General features: G+C 51.7%; 1 protein-coding gene across 1 annotated transcript in view; it reads left to right on the top strand.

Annotated features, from left to right (window-relative positions):
- The first annotated feature begins 4,321 nt into the window (after positions 1–4,321).
- LOC103542932 (adhesion G protein-coupled receptor E2-like) overlaps positions 4,322–19,411 on the top strand; it is a 34,018-nt gene continuing 18,928 nt past the window's right edge. Inside the window, 15 exon segments of the mRNA XM_070614096.1 lie at positions 4,322–4,459; positions 6,933–6,986; positions 7,276–7,425; positions 9,941–10,094; positions 11,739–11,785; positions 11,788–11,871; positions 13,270–13,416; positions 13,502–13,548; positions 13,677–13,754; positions 14,679–14,856; positions 14,939–15,046; positions 15,198–15,421; positions 15,985–16,161; positions 17,220–17,417; positions 17,701–17,936. Coding sequence (XP_070470197.1) covers positions 4,429–4,459; positions 6,933–6,986; positions 7,276–7,425; positions 9,941–10,094; positions 11,739–11,785; positions 11,788–11,871; positions 13,270–13,416; positions 13,502–13,548; positions 13,677–13,754; positions 14,679–14,856; positions 14,939–15,046; positions 15,198–15,421; positions 15,985–16,161; positions 17,220–17,417; positions 17,701–17,936 — 1,913 coding nt within the window. The 5' untranslated portion in view covers positions 4,322–4,428.

Raw genomic sequence — 19,411 nt, 5'->3', positions numbered from 1 at the left:
AGGAAGTTCCAGCATTCCCTGATGGATCAGAGGAAGCTTAGAGACCTAAAATTGCTGACTCCATTGCTTCCAATTTAGCTGCTGCTCAAGTTCAAGTGAATATTCTCTCTTCTCCCCTTATCCTTCCCCAGAAATAAAGCAGGTGACAGGGTTCTCAGGAAGAATAGTTTATGTGACAAAAGACACCATAATAAGAGTTTGGAGACATGTGATACAATAAAAAATTTTGCTTTATTTAGGGAAAGATATATAGATACAGATACATGCGACACGTAAACACATGCACGCACATATTGTTAACTCCTTAAATAGTAAGAATGAAGGAATACGATAGAAAGCGTGCAAAAGATATGAGGAGGTAACTCACAGAGAGAACCAGGAAAATGCAAAAAGACATGAAAATTTGTTGAAATTTACACTGGTAAATGAGAGAAGTACAGACTGAAATGATAAGATAAATTCTTTACCCTTCAAATTGGGGAAAATGAAAACCTTTGATAATGTATAATTTCAAGATTCCAAGACGTCTGTGATCCCTAAGCGTCCTGATGGCTAACTGCTAAGCTTGCAGAATCTTAGAATTGTACAGTTGAAAGGTACCGTGCAGTTCACCTGGTCTGGCCTTGTCATCCTAAGGATGGAGGCACCTGTGTGCTCAGAGAGGTTGGCTTATATTCTTGAAGTCTTTGACTTTTCTCCATCCACAAATATATAAGGAACACACCTTCTAGACATTTTGAAGTCCCTGCATCTCTCTTTCATTAATTTCCTTCTAAATGAGATAAATGATTGACCTAGCATAGAAGTCACTGAAATCACAGGTCAACAAAATTTTTCATGTTCAAAATGAAATTTAAAAAAGTATGAACGTGGGAGATTGATCCTCTTCTATAGCACCTGGGTAATTTGATAGATCCTACCAGATAGAAGTTTGGCAGAATTTATTACAATGTAAAATATGCATGCTCTTCAACCAAGTACCTGAACCACTTGTTGAATCTCCTAAGGAAATTTACAAATGATCTCCATGTGATATTTCTGATACGTTCACTGCAGAATTATTGTAACAATGAGAAACAAGAGCCCATCTAAATGTGCATCAAACAAGGAATGGAAGATATAACTTATTCATATTGTGTAATCTAAATATATACAACAGCAGCCAAAAAGAAAGATGTGGATCTGTATGTACGTCATGCGAAAACTCTCCAAAAAGTACTGTTGCCTGAAGGACAAGTTGAGAACAATTGATAGTATGAAAAACTTTATGTTAAAACCCAACTACAACTATAGTAAATATAAACATTTTATACATAAAACAACCATAAGAAGACTCTGAAAGGTGCAGAGAAGGCAGATAGCACAGGGACCCTGAGACCCAAGGAAATACGCAGTGTTGATTCTGTGGGTTTTCTTCCTGCCTCATACATCCCAGACTTGGAATGAAGAGGTTGCAACCCAGAAATACCAACGGGTGCAGATAAAAGAAGTGCCCGCGAGAGAAGCCTGCTCCCCGCTTAGCCAAAAGAATGAGAATGGGCAGCCAACACAACAGAGAGCAGGTCAACAGTAATTGCCCACTCCAACCAAACACCACAGAAAAGACTGTGTCTTCCCCTCAGCAGCAGAGGTCAGGTGGGAAGCCCAGCCCTCCACTCCTGCTGTCTGTAAGGAAGCGCTCCTCCCAACCCACGGGCTGCAGCAGAGAAGGAGCTGGGATGCTCATCACGCCCATTGGAAAGAGCCCCCGTCTGTGGTGTCAGCAGAGGCCTGGTTGTGAGCGAGACCCTCCAACCCCACCCAGTGGTAACAAGGTATCCCTCCCCTACGGGAGCATCAGTGGAGCCCAAGCGGGAAAGCTGGATCCCAGCCTCGTGGGCCAGAAACGAGATGGCAGCACTTTCCCCACTGCAATGATGTCAGAGGAGTCAGCCAAAACTGAAGACCTTGGTAACATAATACCTTAAGTTTATGAGTCTATGAATTTCAAAACATGATACCTTACATAGCCAGGGTACAATGAAAAAGTCATTGTCCTCCCAGGAAACAGGAAAATCTCAGTTTGATATGAGACATGTGTTAGAATGATCTGACAGGTATTTTAAAGCCCCTGTCAGAAAAAATGTTCCAATGTTCAATCACAAACAAAGGTTTCTGAAACAAACAAAAAACCAGAAAGTCTCGGCCAAGAAATGGAAAATCTTGACAAAGAAATATCTGATATAAAAAAGACCTAAATGGAAATATTAGACCTCAAAAATGCAATAACTGAAATGAGAAATCTACCAAACGGGCTCAATAGCAGAATGGAGACAAAAGAGGGGGATAAATCAGTGAACTTGAAAACAGAACAATTTAAATTATCCAGTCAGCACAAAGGAGACTAAATAGAATATACAAAAAAAAAAAAAATGAGCAGAGTCTCAGGGCCCTGCAGGACTATAACAGAAATCTAATATTTGTGTCCTTGAATTCCAGAGGGAGATGAAAAACGAATGTGCATCTGAAAAGTTATTCAGGAAAAGTGCCTTAAAACTTCCGAAATTTGCCAAAAGACAAAAAGCAATAGATTCGAGAAGCTGAGGCTACTCCAAGCCGGGTAAACTCAAATCTAGGCCAAGATACAGCACAATCAGACTTTTGAAACTAAAGACAAAGAACAAACCCTGAGACAGTGAGAATAAGGAGGCCTGATCTATAAGGCAGAACAACTGGAATCACTGCTGACTGGTCCTCGGAAACCACGGCGGCCAGTGCAAGGCACACATTTCGCAAGTGTTGAGACAAAAGAGTTGTCATCCTAGAATTCTATATACAGAAAAAATACCCTCAGGAATGAAGGGGAAATGAAGACATGTTTTTTTTTTTAATTAAATTTACTTTTCCCCCAAATATTAAGTAAATGTGACGTAATGGACTAAATTGTGTCCCCCTAAAATTCATATGTTGAAGACTGACCCCCATGTAAGGACATGTGAAGATGGGCCCTTTAGGAATAATTAAGGTGAAATGAGGTCATGAGGGCAGGGCCCTAGTCCCACAGGATCGATGTCTTTTTTTCCCAGGGTAAGATTCACCCTGAGCTAACATCTGTTGCCAACCTTCCTATTTTTTTCCCTCCCAAAAGCCCCAGGGCACAGCTGTATATCCTGGTTGTCAGTTGTTCTGGTTCCTCTACATGAGCCACCACCCTAGCATGGCACCCGACAGATGGGTGATGTGGTTCTGCAACGGGGAAGTCAACTGTGCTGCTGACGTGGTGAGCACCAAACTTTAACAACTAGGCCATCAGGGCTGCTCAGGCCTGACGTCTTTAAAGGAAAGGAAGAGACAACAGAGATCTCTCTCTTCTGTTCCACACGCAGAGGAAAGCCTATGTTTGGGCAAAGTGAGAAGGCAGCCATCTGGAAGCCAGGAGAGAGACCCACCAGAAACCAGCCCTGCCAGCACCTTCATCTTCGACACCCAGCCTCCAGAACTGTGAGAAAATAAATTTCTGTTGTTTAAGCCACCCATTCCACGCTATTTTGTTACGGCAGCTCTAGCAGACTAATGCACATGGATGTGTAGAAAACGCAGAAGATGTAAAAGCTGAAAGCAAAGAAAATCAGCATAATCCCACCACATAGACTACTGGAAGATTTGGGGAGTGTGTTTTTATCATCTTCTAAAACATACCACGAATATTTTCCTTTATCAATAAATATGAATCAGGGACCATTTTGACATTGTTGAAGAGTGAGACAACTTGGTTTTAGGCCTGCCGGAGTCTGGGATGTTGGGCAGGATGAGGGGGACCTCTGTGGCGCTGGAATATTACACCTCATGATTGCAGGACAGTTACGGGCATGTGCACGTGAGATAAAGTGACACCGAACTGTATACACGCGTTGTCCCAGTGTCAGGTGCTCGGTTTAGACCTTGCAGGATCATCCCATAAAAATGTAAGCTTTGACAGAAACTGGGTGAAGGGTACACAGGACAGCTTGGTATCATTTTTGCAACTTCCTGTGAACCTATATTTATTTCAAAATAAGAACTTTGAGAAATCTGTTAATAGATAAGAAATAGACAGGTCTTTTCATTCTGAATCGAGATCCTTATAGGGGCAAAGAGATCAGTAGAATGATTCTTCACATTTGGGAGGCCTTTTAAACACAGTATCACATCTTCTATCAAAAAGATATGAAAATCAGCCTCAGGCAGGGTTTTAGTGAAAATACTAGTGATGCTGTACAAATACTTAAAAGCAGAACTATGAGGTTCAGAGAAGTTAATCATGGGGCAGATCAGGGGAAGAAAGCATTGAGATAAGAGGTTTCCTAAGTCAGCTCATGAAGACAGAAGTCATACTAAAAACAGGAAGTCTTTGTCACACACAGACCAAGATCCGATGTCCTCCCTGGCTGGGCTTGTGGACTCTGCACCATGAGAAAGAGATTTCTAAGGTTGCTGCCAGGTAGGAAGAATTATAACGATGATGAGAGAAGAATAAGCTACCTTGAGAACTGTCTATACAGTTTGAGAATGTTCTCTGTTCTTTGCCCGATTTCTGGCTCGTTTTCCCACCATCTCTGTAAGGAAAAGCGGGGAAGAAGTTTGAAGGATATTAGCTCAGTTCTGTTCGGTCCTCAAAGGAGAAAGTCAGTGAAACTTATTGCGAGGGCAAAGGTGGGGACTAAGGGATTTACCACCCATATTAGTTCAGGCTCTCCCGAGAAACAGAACCAACAGGATGTATCTCTCTCTCTGTCTCTGTGTCTCTCTCTGTCTCTGTCCGTCTGTCTGTCTACCTACCTATCTAGATTTACTTTAAGGACTTGGGTCATGAGATTGTGGAGGTTGGAAAGTCCAAAACCTGATGGCAGGCTGGAAACCCAGGGAAGACTCGATGTTGCATCTCAACTCTGAAGCCAGTCTGGGAGCAGAATTCCCTCTTCTGCAGAGGGGTCAGTCTTTTTTCTCTTAACTTCTTCAACTTATTGGGTGAGGCCCACTCAGATTGTGGAGGGTAATCTACCTGCCCAACGTCTACTGGTCTAAATGTTACTATGATCTAAAAATACCTTCACAGCACCATCTAGACTGGTGTTTGATCAAATATCTGGGTGCTGTGGCCCAGGTAAAGAGATGCATAAGATTAAACATCATACCACCGATACCACTGTTTTTCAGAAGAGTAGACAACCAAACTCTCAGAAAAGTCTAATATTCTAAGAAAAACAAAGTCCTTAAGTCTATCAGTTTTGTGTGGGTCATGGAGTGATCAGAAGGACAAGAGTGAATTAGTGAAAACTGCTATCTGTGAGGTCAGCTTACTTCTGATTAGTCTCTATTTCCCTCAACGTTTAGGATAATACATGTCACCTAGCAGGTTAGATGTTACCTATATGTTGTCCTCATTGGTTGTAATTAGTTTCCTGGTTTTTATGAAAATAGCCATATTTCTTACCATCTGCTTTCTGGAACATGATTGTTTTTAAAAATCTGCACATATTTGGCAGGGTCCAATGTGCAAAATACTGTGGGGCTTTGAAAGAAATGGAGAGCAAACTTAGCTTCTCCCAGATGTGCACAGTTTTAGGTGTGCGTGTATAACATCTCAGTAGACTAATGACCTTATTCACATGCATGGGACATTAGGATCATTTGCGCCTGCTCTGGGGGCCACACTCTAGGAACAGGAGCATGGTTGATGGGCATCTGAGGCATGGGTCGCCTGCACAGCTTTCCCGAGGGGCAGCTCCGGGCTGGGTGTGGTCTCGGGTGGTCTGGCCCCGGAGCCTGGCTTTCCTCAGCACAGGTTGGAGCCACAAAAGAAAAGGACATTTCGTGGCAAGGAGGGCAGAGTGGAAGTCTAGGACTCTGACCCCTGAGAGAACCGAGCTGAGCGTGTGATTCCGCCTGACCCTGGAGTCTGGCACATGCAGCTGTGTCTCAGGGAACAGGAAAGTAGAAGAGGAGCAGGAGGGAGCTGCTCTTCCTTTCCTTCTTCTGCTCTTTCCTTCCCTTTAGCTGACTTACGTTGTCTGTCTGCTCTGTGTCAGGCACTGCGCTAACCCATTGTTAGTCTTCACTAATCTACGGTCAGAATAAAGCTCATCCTATCACAGTTACCGTTGCACCCACTTTGCACTGGGGGAAGTGTGAGCAAAGAATGGGCAGCGTTCCTGAAGCCGTGCAGCCACCAGGTACCACATCTGGGCTGCAGACGTGGGCATGTCCATCTCCAAACCCATCATCCACCAGGGTCCTCCGCCACCTTGCATAGTGAGAACTGGCAGTGCAACGTTAAGAGAAATTCATCTTTGCTTTTAGCCAAAAAGAAAAATTCCGTAAAGGCATGCAGATCTGAAGATTTTCAGCTCACGTAGATGTGATGACAGACCCTGTGAGGCAGACTGGTTGTGGCCTGTACAGCAGACTTCATTCCTTAGTGCCCATAGTGGCTTTCACCCCACCACGCCTGCTCAGTGACTCATTTCTCAGGACTGGCCTGGGGGCCAAGGGGGAAGGCTGTGCCCTCAGTGCACTAGAGGACGCCAGGAGCTCACTGGAGGAACCAGGAAGTCATGGCTGCTGTCCCTGGAGAGTCCACTCACCAGGAGAGAGTTGCTCTACCTGCAGCTTCCTTAGTTCCCACTCCCCACCTGTTGTCACCACCCCCTGATTCCAGGGCTCCGTGCCCTGCTGATATCGCTGTGGCTGTGGCTGTGGCTGTCAATAACCGAGTCCTCGGGGAGTCCTGGGGGATGGAGGGAGAGGCTGAGTCCTCGATTCCTGTGCAGTACAGGAGCCTTGGGGATGCTGCTAGAAAGACGTGTGCTGCAGGCCAGAGCCACCTCCACAGGAGGCAGTGGCCATGTGGCCAAAGGTTAAAATTGGAGCTTAACTCTCCTCTCCTTGTCACTTCTCTGTTTTTTCTGCCCCAGGACTCTCAGTGCTGCTGTTGTTGCCATTGGGAGCTGCAGCCCTGAGTTCTGGAGGTGAGTCTGCTCAGCCAGCCCCATTTTGACATAAGCTGGGGCATCCCTGCTGGGGCCTGGGTTCTGTCACCAACAAGATAGGGAAAAGAGCCCTATTCTGCAAGCGAGGCTCAGAGATGGGGACAAGAGAATCTGTTTCTTCCCCCCTAAATGTCCAGATTTTTCTGAGCTCTTCCTCCTTGATGGGGGTCATCCCTCTCTGCCCTCCTCTCCTCTACTCTTGGACCCCCCGCTGACAGCTGACTTCTTCCATTCCATGGGCTTTCTGACCGTGGTCCTTGTCCCACAGCCTCTGCCTCCGCAGCCTCTGTCCCTCCAGGCTGTGCTCCCTGGTGCCCTCAGAACTCCACATGTATCAATGCCACTGCCTGTCGCTGCCATCCAGGATTCAGCTCCTGGTCTGGGGAGATCATCACCAACCCCGCGGACAGTTGTGACGGTACTGTGGGGGCTTGGGGTGGTGGGGGCACGTGGGGACGGTGCGGGGAGACTGTGTGGCATCCAGAGCCCTCAGCCCAGAGAGCAGCACAGAAGCACGTTGTCAGGGATGAGAGAGGAGACAGGCAGAGGAAGTGTGAGGGACGTGGGCACCTGCTTTCACAGTCAGTAGGGAGAGAGTTGAGAGCTCACACAGGGCAGCTGGGCTCCGAGGGCTCCGAGTGCTGCTCTGCCCCTGACTGGCTCTCCGACATTCGGGAAATTGGTTCTCCTCTCAGTTTGCCTGTCTGTGAGTTGGGGATAATCACCGCACCTGCCCCACATGGATGGTGTGAGATTTAACATTTCTCTGTGGGAAGAACAGGGAAAGACTAGTACACAGCGAATTATCAAAAGTGACAGCTATCATCATTGTTACTGCTGTTATTATTGTCATTATTCAACTAATACAAAGAAACGGGAGAGATAATGGAAGCAACAGGAGGAAAGACACAGCCCGGGCAGGGGAGCTCAGGCCCTCCTACCAGCCAGAGCTCGCCAGGAACCCAGCTCACGACCATGGTCTCACACCTCATGCTCACAGCAGCCCCGTGAGGGAGGCAGAGCTCGGCTTGTGGTTTAAATGATCAGATTTGGTGGAAAGAGATCGAGTGACTTTTCCAAATCCTACAACTAATCATGTGGTCGAATCGAAATCCAGGTGTACAACGAAGCGGTTTTCCTTCTTCAACAACACAGGGTCATAAAAGGGTGTTATACCATTTAAATATAGTTCAGATGGTAAATTTTATGTTGTGCATTTTACCACAATTTTTAAAAATGGGAAAAGAAGAAAATTACACTGGTTTTACACTAGGAAATACTCCTCATTGACTCAAAATGGTCTTGGATGCATATTTATTGATAATGAAGGGAAAAACACTCCCTATAGATTTGAAAAAATGAGAGAAAATACCCCTAAAAGTTTCAGTAGTCTGTGGAGTGGATTATGGATAATTTTCTTTGTTTCCTAGTATACGTGTGTTATTTAATATTTGGGGGAAAGTAAATTTTGTCAGGTGGAAAAAGCCGACGTTGTTGTGACAACGACCCAGCCATCCACGACCCTGGCGGTGTTCCTAAAGTCTCCTCTGTGTGTGCGTGTGTGTCTCACGGAGATTTGTAGATGGGTGACCATGGACAGGAGACCCTGCTGCTAATGCCCCTGGATCCCGGCTTCTCTCTGGGAGGGCGCCTGTCAGGTGGAGATGTCCCATCCTCGTGTCTCCCCCCATCCCCTGCACCTCATTCTCAACGGTCCCACACTTGGCTTCACATCCTCCCGCCAACCTTGGGAACAGATGTCCAGCCATTGCCGCCATCATAGAACAGAGGAGGGAAGCCCTGTTGCCAGGTTGGGGCTGAACACAAATCCCTCAGGCGTGCATCCCTCCTGCGTCCTGTCCTGTCCTGGTGCTGACACCCACAGCCTGGGTCTGGGCCTTAGAAGGGAAGTCTTCAGGTGCAGAGAAGAGAGCTCCAATCTGGGGGAGACCAGTCGCCTGCCTGACTCACCATGACACTGTGAGTCCTTTCAGGCGCTTAAGTCTCTGGTCCCCTCCTTGGATGCACGAGGGCCGCCATCCTGCCCTGCATGTTGATTCATTTTTGTGTCTGTGGCTCTTACTAAGCTGATGCTGTTTTCAGTTACACTGTGCAGCCCCTGCTCTGTGGGTCCTGAGCTGCTCAAAGGGGCTGTGGCTCATGGGCATCTTTCCTCTCATGAGGGGAGAACAAGGACAGAGAAGATGCCAGAAGACACCCCGATGACTCAGCCGTGAGCAGCTTGTGCTGCTTCCTCATTTAACATCCACCACAGGCTCTGTTAAGGGGAGACTTCTCTCAGGGGTGGAGATGGCAAGACTCCCCTGCAAACATCCTGGGGCATCTGGGAAAGGCCCGACCTGGGGAGCTGGGGTAGTGCCTGATGGGGAGTGTGGGTGCACTTGGGCCACTGTGCGTAAAGGGTGATGGAAGCCAGCGCTGGGCAGGCTCCTGACCACCTGGCTTTATCCCCAGGTGTGAATGATGAGCGTGGCCCTGGACAGCCCCCACTATGGCTCCCTCCCCTTCCTCGGCATCGAGAGTGGCCCTCAATGCCACTGTCACCCTGACTGGAGTGCACTCCCGGGTCCCCAGTGGTGCTGAGAGCACCCCAGGGGAGGGTCTGGAGCTGAGTCAATGCCTCCGTCTACCCCTCCAGCTGTGGAGAGGGGTGCACACCTCCTTCCAGCCCCCGTCATGGGACAAAAGAATTTCTGAATCTAGGTGCCCTCAGGCCCAGCCAGAGAGCAGAGAGGAGCACAGAATTAGCAGAATTTCTGGAGCAGATGGCTCCAGCCCAGCTGTGTCCCAGGGGTGCCACCCGGGAGCTGAGTTCTGTGCCATCCCCGTGCAGGGTGAGCCTGGGGCCAGGGTCTCTGCTCTCTGGGAACTCTCACCTTTGGGAGGTGACCCTCTGCCCTGTCGTGTTCCAGACATCAACGAGTGTGAACCACCCTTGGCGGTGTCCTGTGGAAAATTCGTGGATTGCCAGAATGTGGACGGGAGCTACCACTGCACATGTGCCCCCGGATATGGGCTCGTTTCTGGGGCAACAACGTTCAGAAATGAGATTGAGAACACGTGTCAAGCTAAGAACCACCCGCATCTGCCATCCCCTCATCCATGAGGCTTGGAATCATTTGCGCCACTTTCTCCAGGTAGCAGAGGGCCATCCTGGCACCAACCTAACCACTCGCCCTCTTGAACCCCAAGGCTCAGAACCCTCCACAGAGGGACACTTCTGCAATTTTGGAATGTCATCCTTGCCCACATGGCATCTTATTTTCATGAAACGAGAGGGTTGGCATCAAGAGAACTCACGGGCTCACAGTGTGTTGGTACCAGCACGATATCCATCCTCTTCAGTCACTGCCAGAAGTCCACAGGGGCTCGGCCACACCAGGAGCCCCCTCAGAGCCCCCAGGCCATGATGGACCCAGGAACCCCGTCCAGAAACACGAGATGGGGGAGATTCAAGGGCAGGTCCACATTCCCCGGCTGGTGCTGCCCCTGGCCAACATCCCCACCTGCTGAAGACGCCTCCTGGCACCTGACCCAGAGGGTCTGCCTCCATCGACTTCTCTGAACAAGGCTCTGCCCGGACCCTCCCCAGTAATTTCAGCTCATGGCCCGTGGGCAACGCGGATGACCGGGACCCGGGGGGAGCAGGTTCAGGGGTGGACAGCGTGACCTGGAAACCACCCCACACAAACTCAGAGAATTGGGTGACAGAAGAGCTCCATCAGGACCAAATGGCAAGAGAGGGTGTCATCATGGACCATCGCCCCAGGCTGACTGTCTCCCAAGGAGGTCAAGCCCAGCCCCACGTTGACCTGGACCACTTGGGCCCAGAAGATGGAGGCTGAAACAACGCCACGGGGCCCACAGTCTGCATCTCTGGGGGGAGGCTGAGGGCTGAGAAGACAGAAACCTCTGCCACCCCTCGCCCATTAGCACCTGCTCCCCTTCCAGCCACCAGCCCTCGCCCACCGCTGGCCTTGATCCGATGTGAATCTCCCCACCTCTGTCAGTCCAGAGGATGTCTTCATGGGAATCAGGAAAAGGCACCTTCACAGCCCCAAGGCTGCCTGGCCGGACGTCAGTCAGCCCCACTGTCCACCCAGCGTGGCGCCCGCTGTCTGGGTTGCCCTGGACTGTCCAGCACCATCTCCACTCTCCCTTCTGCTGAACGCCTCCTTCTGGAGGGGCCTGGCTCAGGGGTGGCTCGTGGTCCACTTCCACAGAGCTGGAGTCTCAGAGTGAGCGTGGATGGGAGAGCACTGTCCTTCCAGTTTCACGGGAATTCCAAGGAGAACTCAACCAGAAGCACCCGCCCTGGACAAGGCCATCACTGGGTCCAGGGTGGTACTGCTAGGGGAACGCAGCATTTCCCTGCTCTTGATTCCAGGAAGGCCCACCTGGCCATTGACCGAATCCTCAGACGCAGGTAGCCTTGATGTCCCCACCCCGGCTGGGAGCTGCCCAGGGAGGCTGAGGGAGTCAGAGCTGGGGACAGGGAGGACTCAGGCCGCCTCCAGCCACTTCTGGACATCAGCGCATCCAGGCCACCATATCCACCCACAGGCCTGCACGTGAATGAGAAAAGGCGCCCATTCACCAGGGAACAGACAGTGGGGCCTTCCAGATGCTTCTCTGCCCGGAAACGTGGCTGCCTCCCAGCCCCGAGGGCTGCCCACGGCTGCAGGCCGCGTCACCTCTCCTTCCCCTTGCAGACGTGTACGAATGTGTGCAGAAACCCAGAATCTGTAAAGGCAGCAGCATCTGACCAACACCCCGGGCAGCTACACCTGCACGTGCCCGCCGGGCTTGGAGCTCAACCCAAAGGACCCGAATCTGTGCACAGGTAGAGCCCCGGGGAGACACCGAGGCTGGATGCACTGGGAAGGAGCCGAGGCGGGTCCTGCAGCCCTAGGAGGAGCCGATCCTCAGGCCTTGCGATGCTGACACCTGCTGAGCCTGCCCAGGGCCCACCTCCCTGAAGGTCCCCAAAGAGCAGGGTGGCGGCAGGGTCTCTGGGCCTGGGTCTCCTGTGGATCCCCCTGCCCCTGAGAGCACCCCCAGACCTCGCCCCTTCCTCGTCTGTCACATGGGAGCAGAGGAAGCTGTCACTTCCACTTTCCAGAAAGGGAACCTGGACCAGGGCCCAGGAAGGAGCCGGCAAGAGTCCTTGGTCAAAAAGTCCAGCCCCGCCCCGTGGCTGAGCGGTTAAGTTCGCGCGCTCCGCTGCAGGCAGCCCAGTGTTTCATTGGTTCGAATCCTGGGTGCGGACATGGCACTGCTCATCAAGCCACGCTGAGGCAGCGTCCCACATGCCACAACTAGAAGGACCCACAATGAAAAATATCCAACTATGTACCCGGGGACTTTGAGGAGAAAAAGGAAAAAATAAAATCTTTAAAAAAAAAAAAGTCCAGCCCCCACTACTCAGTTTCCCTCCTGGTTTCTCTGCCTGTAAACTGGGGGCTGTGGTCCCTGCAAGGCCACGTTGCAGGGAGGCCACCATATGGTGCTTTGAGGGCGAAGGTGAAGGTCACCAGGTGGTGGCACGTGCAATAATGGTGGGGTCCTAGTGCCGGGCAGTGACGGGGGTGCAGTGAGTGGAGGGCAGGGCCTGACCCTCTGGCTTTGTCCTCAGATGTGAACGAATGTGCCTCGGGGCACAATCCCTGCCACAGCTCCACCCACTGCCTCAGTGTCTTGGGCAGCTACAAGTGCCACTGCCACCCTGGCTGGAAGCCGGTTCCTGCGTCCCCCAAAGGCCCAGACAGCACCGTCTGTGCCAGTCCAGAGCTCAGCAGTTGCACTCCTGGGGACCCCCACCCAGAACAGCTGCTCACATACTCGATGGCTCCCATGCGGACCCAGCAGCATGAAGGCTGGGGGCGGCTGCTGGGCCAGGCGATAAGCCTTTTGAGACCAAATGGGAAAAGATCTGGGGGTCCTGGGGAAGGAGCTGGGGTACCATGGGGAAGGCTCCTGGGACCCCAGGCAGCAGCTAATTACTAACTGGGGTGAAGGTTCCCACTATTTCACAACCTGCACATCCGTCTGGCTCACCTGCTGTGTCACATTTGCACTCCCCATGACCTGGGGTCACCACTCAGGGTGTGCCTTCACCAGGTGGCATCACCTCCAGCCCGGGGGGGAGGGGAGGCAAATACCGAGAAAGGGGAGGGGCATGGAGGGGAGAGGGGCCTCCTCCAGGCTGTGACCTGGCCTGACCCTGTCTTCTTGTCCCCAGATGTCGACGAGTGCAGCTCTGGTCAGCACCGGTGCCACAACTCCACCGTCTGCGTCAACACCATGGGCTCATACAGGTGCTGCTGCTGCCCAGGGTGGACACCCCTGCCGGGGTTCCGGGACAACCAAAACACCACCGTGTGCGAAGGTACCTGATCTGACCCGACCCCAGACCCCACCGCAACAAACACAGACCCTCTTACCCCTAATGAACCCCTGTCTGTCCGCTGCAGAGATGTCCTTCCCCACCTGGACTCCGCCCCCCGGAATCCAGAGCCAGGTGAGTGCCCCCAGCAGGGACCAGGAGGCAGGAATCCCCTCGTGCAGCCTGCCCTGTCCGCCCCCTTTTCCCCCAGCTCCCCGCCCACCCTCGAGGCTCCCTGACCCCTTCTTCTCCCCTCCCCCCAGAGTCTCTCCGGCTTCTTTGAAGGAGTCCAGGATCTGCGCAGACACTTCAAGCCAGCCTCGGCCCAGAACACCGTCCGGGTAGTGACAGGACCCAGGGGCCCAGGACAGTCCCCTGCGGTGTCTGGGGGATGCTTCCGTGTGAGTGGAGACAGCCCCAGCAGGGCCTCTGCTCAGGGAGACTCGTGTCCGTGTGCGCCATATACACGCCGTGTCTACACCAGTTACTCAAGCACGGACGTGCCCACACAGCCTGAAACGCGCACGTGCACTTGAGGGGGAGAAGGGAGCAGTTAAGGATTTTCTCTCCGGAGCTGGGCCACGAGGGTTCAAATCCCCCGCCCCACCCACTGCCCCTCCCTGCCGAGTGACTTCAGGCAAGTGACTCCGCCCGTCTCCTCACTTCATAAACGAACTAAGAGAAGAGACTCCAAAAACAGCAGCTGGCGCCCGGGGCGCGGGGCGGAGCTGGTGCGCGCTTAGCGGGTAGAAAAGCGGGAGCCCGTATGTCATTTTAAATTTTCTGGTAGCTACATTAAATAAAAAGTACAAGTAAACAAGGGAAAGTACTGAGAAAATGGCCTTTAACCCAATAGATCCAAAACATTACCATTTCAACACAGAATCATAAAAATGTCACTGAGATATTCCACGTTCTTTCTAACTAATTGTTTGCAATTTTGCTGCATATTTCACACTTCAAGCTCGGCTCCATTTGGAGCAGCCACATTTCCAGTGCCCGACGGCCACGTGGCTCGTGGCAACTGTTCTGGGTGGAGGCGCAGGAGGCCAGTCCTGAGGGACGTCGAGGCCGTGGCTGTGACACACGCACAGGCCACAGGCTGCCCCCTCACTGGTCTTCTGGCTCCTGCGGGGTCTCGATGACGCCCACCTGTGCTCCCCAGGCCCCGGGGGGTCCTCCTGTGTCCCTGGTGGGGGAGAGCTGGGTCATTCAGGTGGCCCCTGTGGTGCAATGACTCAGCGGCTGTCACCCACCACCCCCAGGACCTCATCCAGTCAGTGGACGAGCTGCTAAAAGCCCCCGGGGACCTGGAGACCCTGGCCCTGCCTGACCGGCACCACACGGTCACCCACCTGCTCTCGGGCCTGGAAGAAATCCTGAGGACCCTCGCCAAGGCCATGCCTGGAGCCTCCTTCACCTACCAGTCTTCTGAAGGCACAGGTGAGGCCTCGTCCTGCCCTGCCCGCCCCAGCCCAACGCATGTCCTTCCCCGGACCCCTAGTCACTGCCCCTCTCCCCTCAGAGCTGTCCCTGGTGATCCAGGAGCAGGGACACGGGAATGTCACCCTGGGCCAGAGCCACGCACGGATGGTCCTGGACTGGGCCATGGCGGCCGGGGCTGTGGGGTCGGGTAAGGCAGGGTGCAGGGGGCACCCGTGGAGAGGGAAGGGGCTGGGATGTGGCTAGGGGTGAGGGTCAGACGGGCTCCCCCGGGACGGCCAGCCTGGATGAGGTATCTCAGGGAGGAGGGAAGGCAGAGGGGCCGGTGTGTCTGTCCGCAGGCCCTGCCGTGGTGGGCATCCTCTCCAGCCCCAACATGCAGAAACCGCTGGCCAACGCCTCCCTGGAGCTGGACCCCGAGAGGCAAGCCGAGCTGGAAGAGACCCACGACAGCCCCCTCCGCGGCATCCAGTGGAGGCTCCTCTCGGCCGTCAAGTCAGTCCTTCTGAGCAACACGAACACGACGAAACTCGACCCCAAGGTCACCGTCATCTTCTCCCACCGTGTGAGTCCTGGGGTGGGGAGGGGTCAGCCCCACTACTCACCCGGTAGCCAGGGTCAGAGTGGTCCCTCTGCAGCCCACCTGCGCCCACTCTGCTCCTTCCTCAAAACTCAGGGCCTTTGCGCTTGCTGTGCCCTCTGCCTGGGACACCTTTCCCTCACGTGACTCAGCCCTTTACATGTTTCCAGTCTGTTCAAATGTCACCTTCTCTTTTAGGCCTCCCCTGACCTCCTTACTGAAAATTACAACCTGGAGCCACAGCTCTCCTTCCTCTCCGCCGAGTCTTTCTTTTTACACTTTTAAATAGCGCCTGACACCTTCCAACACACTGTCTACTTTACTTACTTATCAGGTCTATTATTTACCCTCTGTCTCCCTGAGCGTGTCAGCCCCACAGGGCAGGGAAGTGGGTCTGCCCTGGTCACGGCTGTGCCCCCACCTGGCCCACGCAGCAGGCGCTCAGCGGGCAGCTGCATATGAAGAACAGCCCTCCTCAGTCTCAGCCCGAGCTCAGGACCCAAGGGGGGTCCAGGCTAACCTCTCCGGTCACCCCCACCTGCCCACAGCCAGAGACGCCCGGGACACGGCAGGAGCTGATCTGTGCCTTCTGGAAGGGAGCTGGCCACGGGGGCGGGCACTGGGCCACCACAGGGTGCCGGAGGCTGGGCAGCCGGAACGGCAACACCACCTGCCTGGGCTTGCCGGGCAGCATGGCCATCCTGGTGAACCCCAAGGATGTGGAGGTGAGGGCCCTGAGAGGGGCTGCGTTCAATGTCTGTCACACTACAACCAATTCCCACAGATGCTGCAGCTTAAAGACCCACAGATGTGTCACCCCCAGTCTCTGCAGGTCAGCAGTCCTGCGTGGTGCAGCTGTCTGTCGGCATCTTACAGGTCTTACGAGCCTCTCCTCTGAGGCCTGGGGTCCTCCTCTGCACTGTGTGTTGTTGGGGGACTTCAATTCCTTGCAGTTGTAGGACTGAGGTCCCACTTTCTTGCTACCTGGCAGCGGGGGACATGCTCAGCACCTGGGGGCCGCCTGCATCCCTTCTCGTGTGGTCGTCTCATGGGCTCTCTCACAAGGTGTCAGAGTGCCTATCTCGAGGCCAGCAGCTGAAGCTCCCTCACATGAAAACTCGCTCGAACTTTGAGGGGTTTTCTCCTAGAAAAGCCCGGATCTTTCAGGGGCTCACCTGGTTAGACCAGGCCCACCCAGGATAAACTCCTTCTCTTCAAGGCAGTTGATGTAGGATCTGATGTGGGCCCTCCATGTGCCATATGCCTTCACAGCAGCACTGGACTGGCTTTTGACTGGAAACCTGGAAGAAGGGGTGTGTCCACGCGGGGGCAGGGATATGGTCGCCAAATTAGACCTCTGCTCACCTCAGGGGTCTCTGGTGCAGGAGTGCTCAGGGGCTGCAGAAAGGACGATTTGGCAGAGGGCACCAGGGAAGCCAGTGAGAACAGGTGGGTCAGGGGCCGTGTTGGCCTCCCCCCTGTGCAGGTGAGCTGGTTACTTCCTCTAGGTCACCAGACCAGAGAAGCATTCAGGCAACTCATGAAGGAAAACAAACCCTTGTGACAGGCAGGGCTTCGTCCAGGCTCTGAATCAATCAGTTCACAATCCCATAGTGTCCTAACATTCTGAACGTTTAGGTACTTAGCCACAAACATCACAAATTTACCTGGCCTCTCCATTCCTAAATTCTTCTATGCCTAAAAAGAAAAATAAAAATGGTGGAAGGGCCATTTCTCCAGAGCAGGAAGGAGTGACTGTGCTCTCCTCTTTGCTGGGTCCCAGAAGGAGGATCCCGTGCTGGATGTGATCACCTACGTGGGGCTGAGCCTCTCTCTGCTGTGCCTCCTCCTGGCAGCCCTCACCTTCCTGCTGTGCAGAGCCATCCAGAACACCAGCACCTCCCTCCACCTGCAGCTCTCGCTCTGCCTCTTCCTGGCCCACCTCCTCTTCCTCACGGCCATCGACCGAACGGAGATCAAGGTACTGACCCAGTCCCAGTGGACCCTCTGGCCTGCCCCAGGGGGTGCTGGGTCCATGGGAGCCATGCTGCCCTGGATGCCTTAATGAAATGATCTTGGGTCCTGGGGAAGGTTAGGGGGTGAGTGACCAATGTCACATTGACTGATGCAACTAGACGACAAACCCTCTCTGACCGCTCCTTCATACACATCAGACTTCTCCCCAATGGCAAGGCACGGGAGAGGTCCTGGGGCCACACTCCACGCTGACAGTCCCTCCTGGTGAGGCCTCACTCCTCCCCCAGGTGCTGTGCGCACTCATCGCGGGCGCCTTACACTATCTCTACCTGGCCTCCTTCACCTGGATGCTGCTGGAGGGCCTGCACCTCTTCCTCACTGCACGAAACCTGACGGTGGTCAACTACTCCAGTGTGAGCAGGTTCATGAAGTGGCTCATGTTCCCTGTGGGCTACGGCGTCCCGGCCGTGATCGTGGCCATTTCTGCAGCATCCAGGCCTCATCTCTATGGAACATCAACCCGGTAAATGCACTTTCCCGTTTGTCCTGCTCTTCTCCAGCATGACCTTGGCCAGCATAGCATTTGGATTATGCCAGAGCATAATATGCAGAGAAACACTAAGTAATAATCCCTAGGGCATTTTCTGGAGGAAGATAATAACCGTTAAGGAGAATTTCTTTCAATCTCTGACCTTGAAATTGCAAAGATGAAATCAAAATTTTAAAAATCTAACCTACTTCTGTATCAAAATCCAAAGGATATTCCAATTTTTCATTTGAAAAATAGAGCTGATTTAAATAATGAAAATACTAGATTGTATCACAGTTAAGATTTAGAAGGTGCTTATTTTTGGCCAGGCACTTTTCTAACCATTTTTGTATGTGTTATCTTAATCAGTCCTCACACCAATAGTATGAAGTAGACGTGTACTGTCCCTTGTCCCATTTTACAGTTGAGTAAACTGAGGCACACATAGTTTAGGTAAATCCCCATAGGTGCATGGCTGCTAGGTAACAGAGCTGGGATTCCAATCCAGACAGCCACGCTCCAGAGCTTGCAGGCTTTTATTTTCAGCTTTTCATACTAGGTTTATTGTTTTTATATTTTTATTGAAATATATTTCACATCCCTAAAATTTACCCCTTTAAAGTGTCCAGATCAGTGGCTTTTAGACTAACCATGGAGTTGTGCAGCCTTCGCCACAATCCAATTTTAGAACATTTTCAACTCCCCAAAGGAAAGCTCACGTACAGTAACATTCACTCCCCATTCCCGCTACCCACTCCTCCGCCCCGACCCCCGACAGTCAGTCATCCACTTTGTGTCTCTGTGGATCTGCCTACTGTGGATATTTCACATAAATGAAGTCATGCATGCGATCTTCTGTGACTGGATTCTTTCACTTAGCATGGTGTGTTCAAGGTTCATCCATGTTGTAGTGAGTATCATGACTTCATTCTTTGTTGTTGTTTTGTAAATAATATTCCATTATGTGAACATTCCACATTTTGTTTATCCATCCATAAGTTTATGAGCATTTAAATTATTTCCATTTTTTTGCTGTTATGAATGATGCTGCTGTAAACATACATGTACAAGTTTTTGTGTGGACTTGTGTTTTCATCTGTCTTCGGTGTGTATCTACAAGTAGAATTGCTGGGTCATATGGCAAATCTATGTTGAGCATTCTGACAAACCACCACCTGTTTTCCAAAGTGTCTGTCTCATATTTTACATTCCCATCAGCAATGTATGAGAGTTTCAATATCTCCACATCATTGTCAACACTTATTTTCTACATTTTTTATTTTAGCCATCCTCATGAGTGTAAATTGATATTTCATTGAGGTTTAGATTTGCGTTTCCCTACTACTAATGATGTTGAGCATCTTTTCATGTGCTTATTGACCATTTGCATATCTTCTTTGGAGAAATGCCTATTCAAATCTTTGGCCCATTTTTAAATTGGGTTATTTGTCTTTTTGTTGTTGAGTTGT

Source organism: Equus przewalskii, chromosome 3, assembly GCF_037783145.1.
Source record: "Equus przewalskii isolate Varuska chromosome 3, EquPr2, whole genome shotgun sequence".
Lineage (NCBI taxonomy): Eukaryota > Metazoa > Chordata > Mammalia > Perissodactyla > Equidae > Equus > Equus przewalskii.
This window is presented reverse-complemented; position numbering and strand designations above follow the sequence as displayed.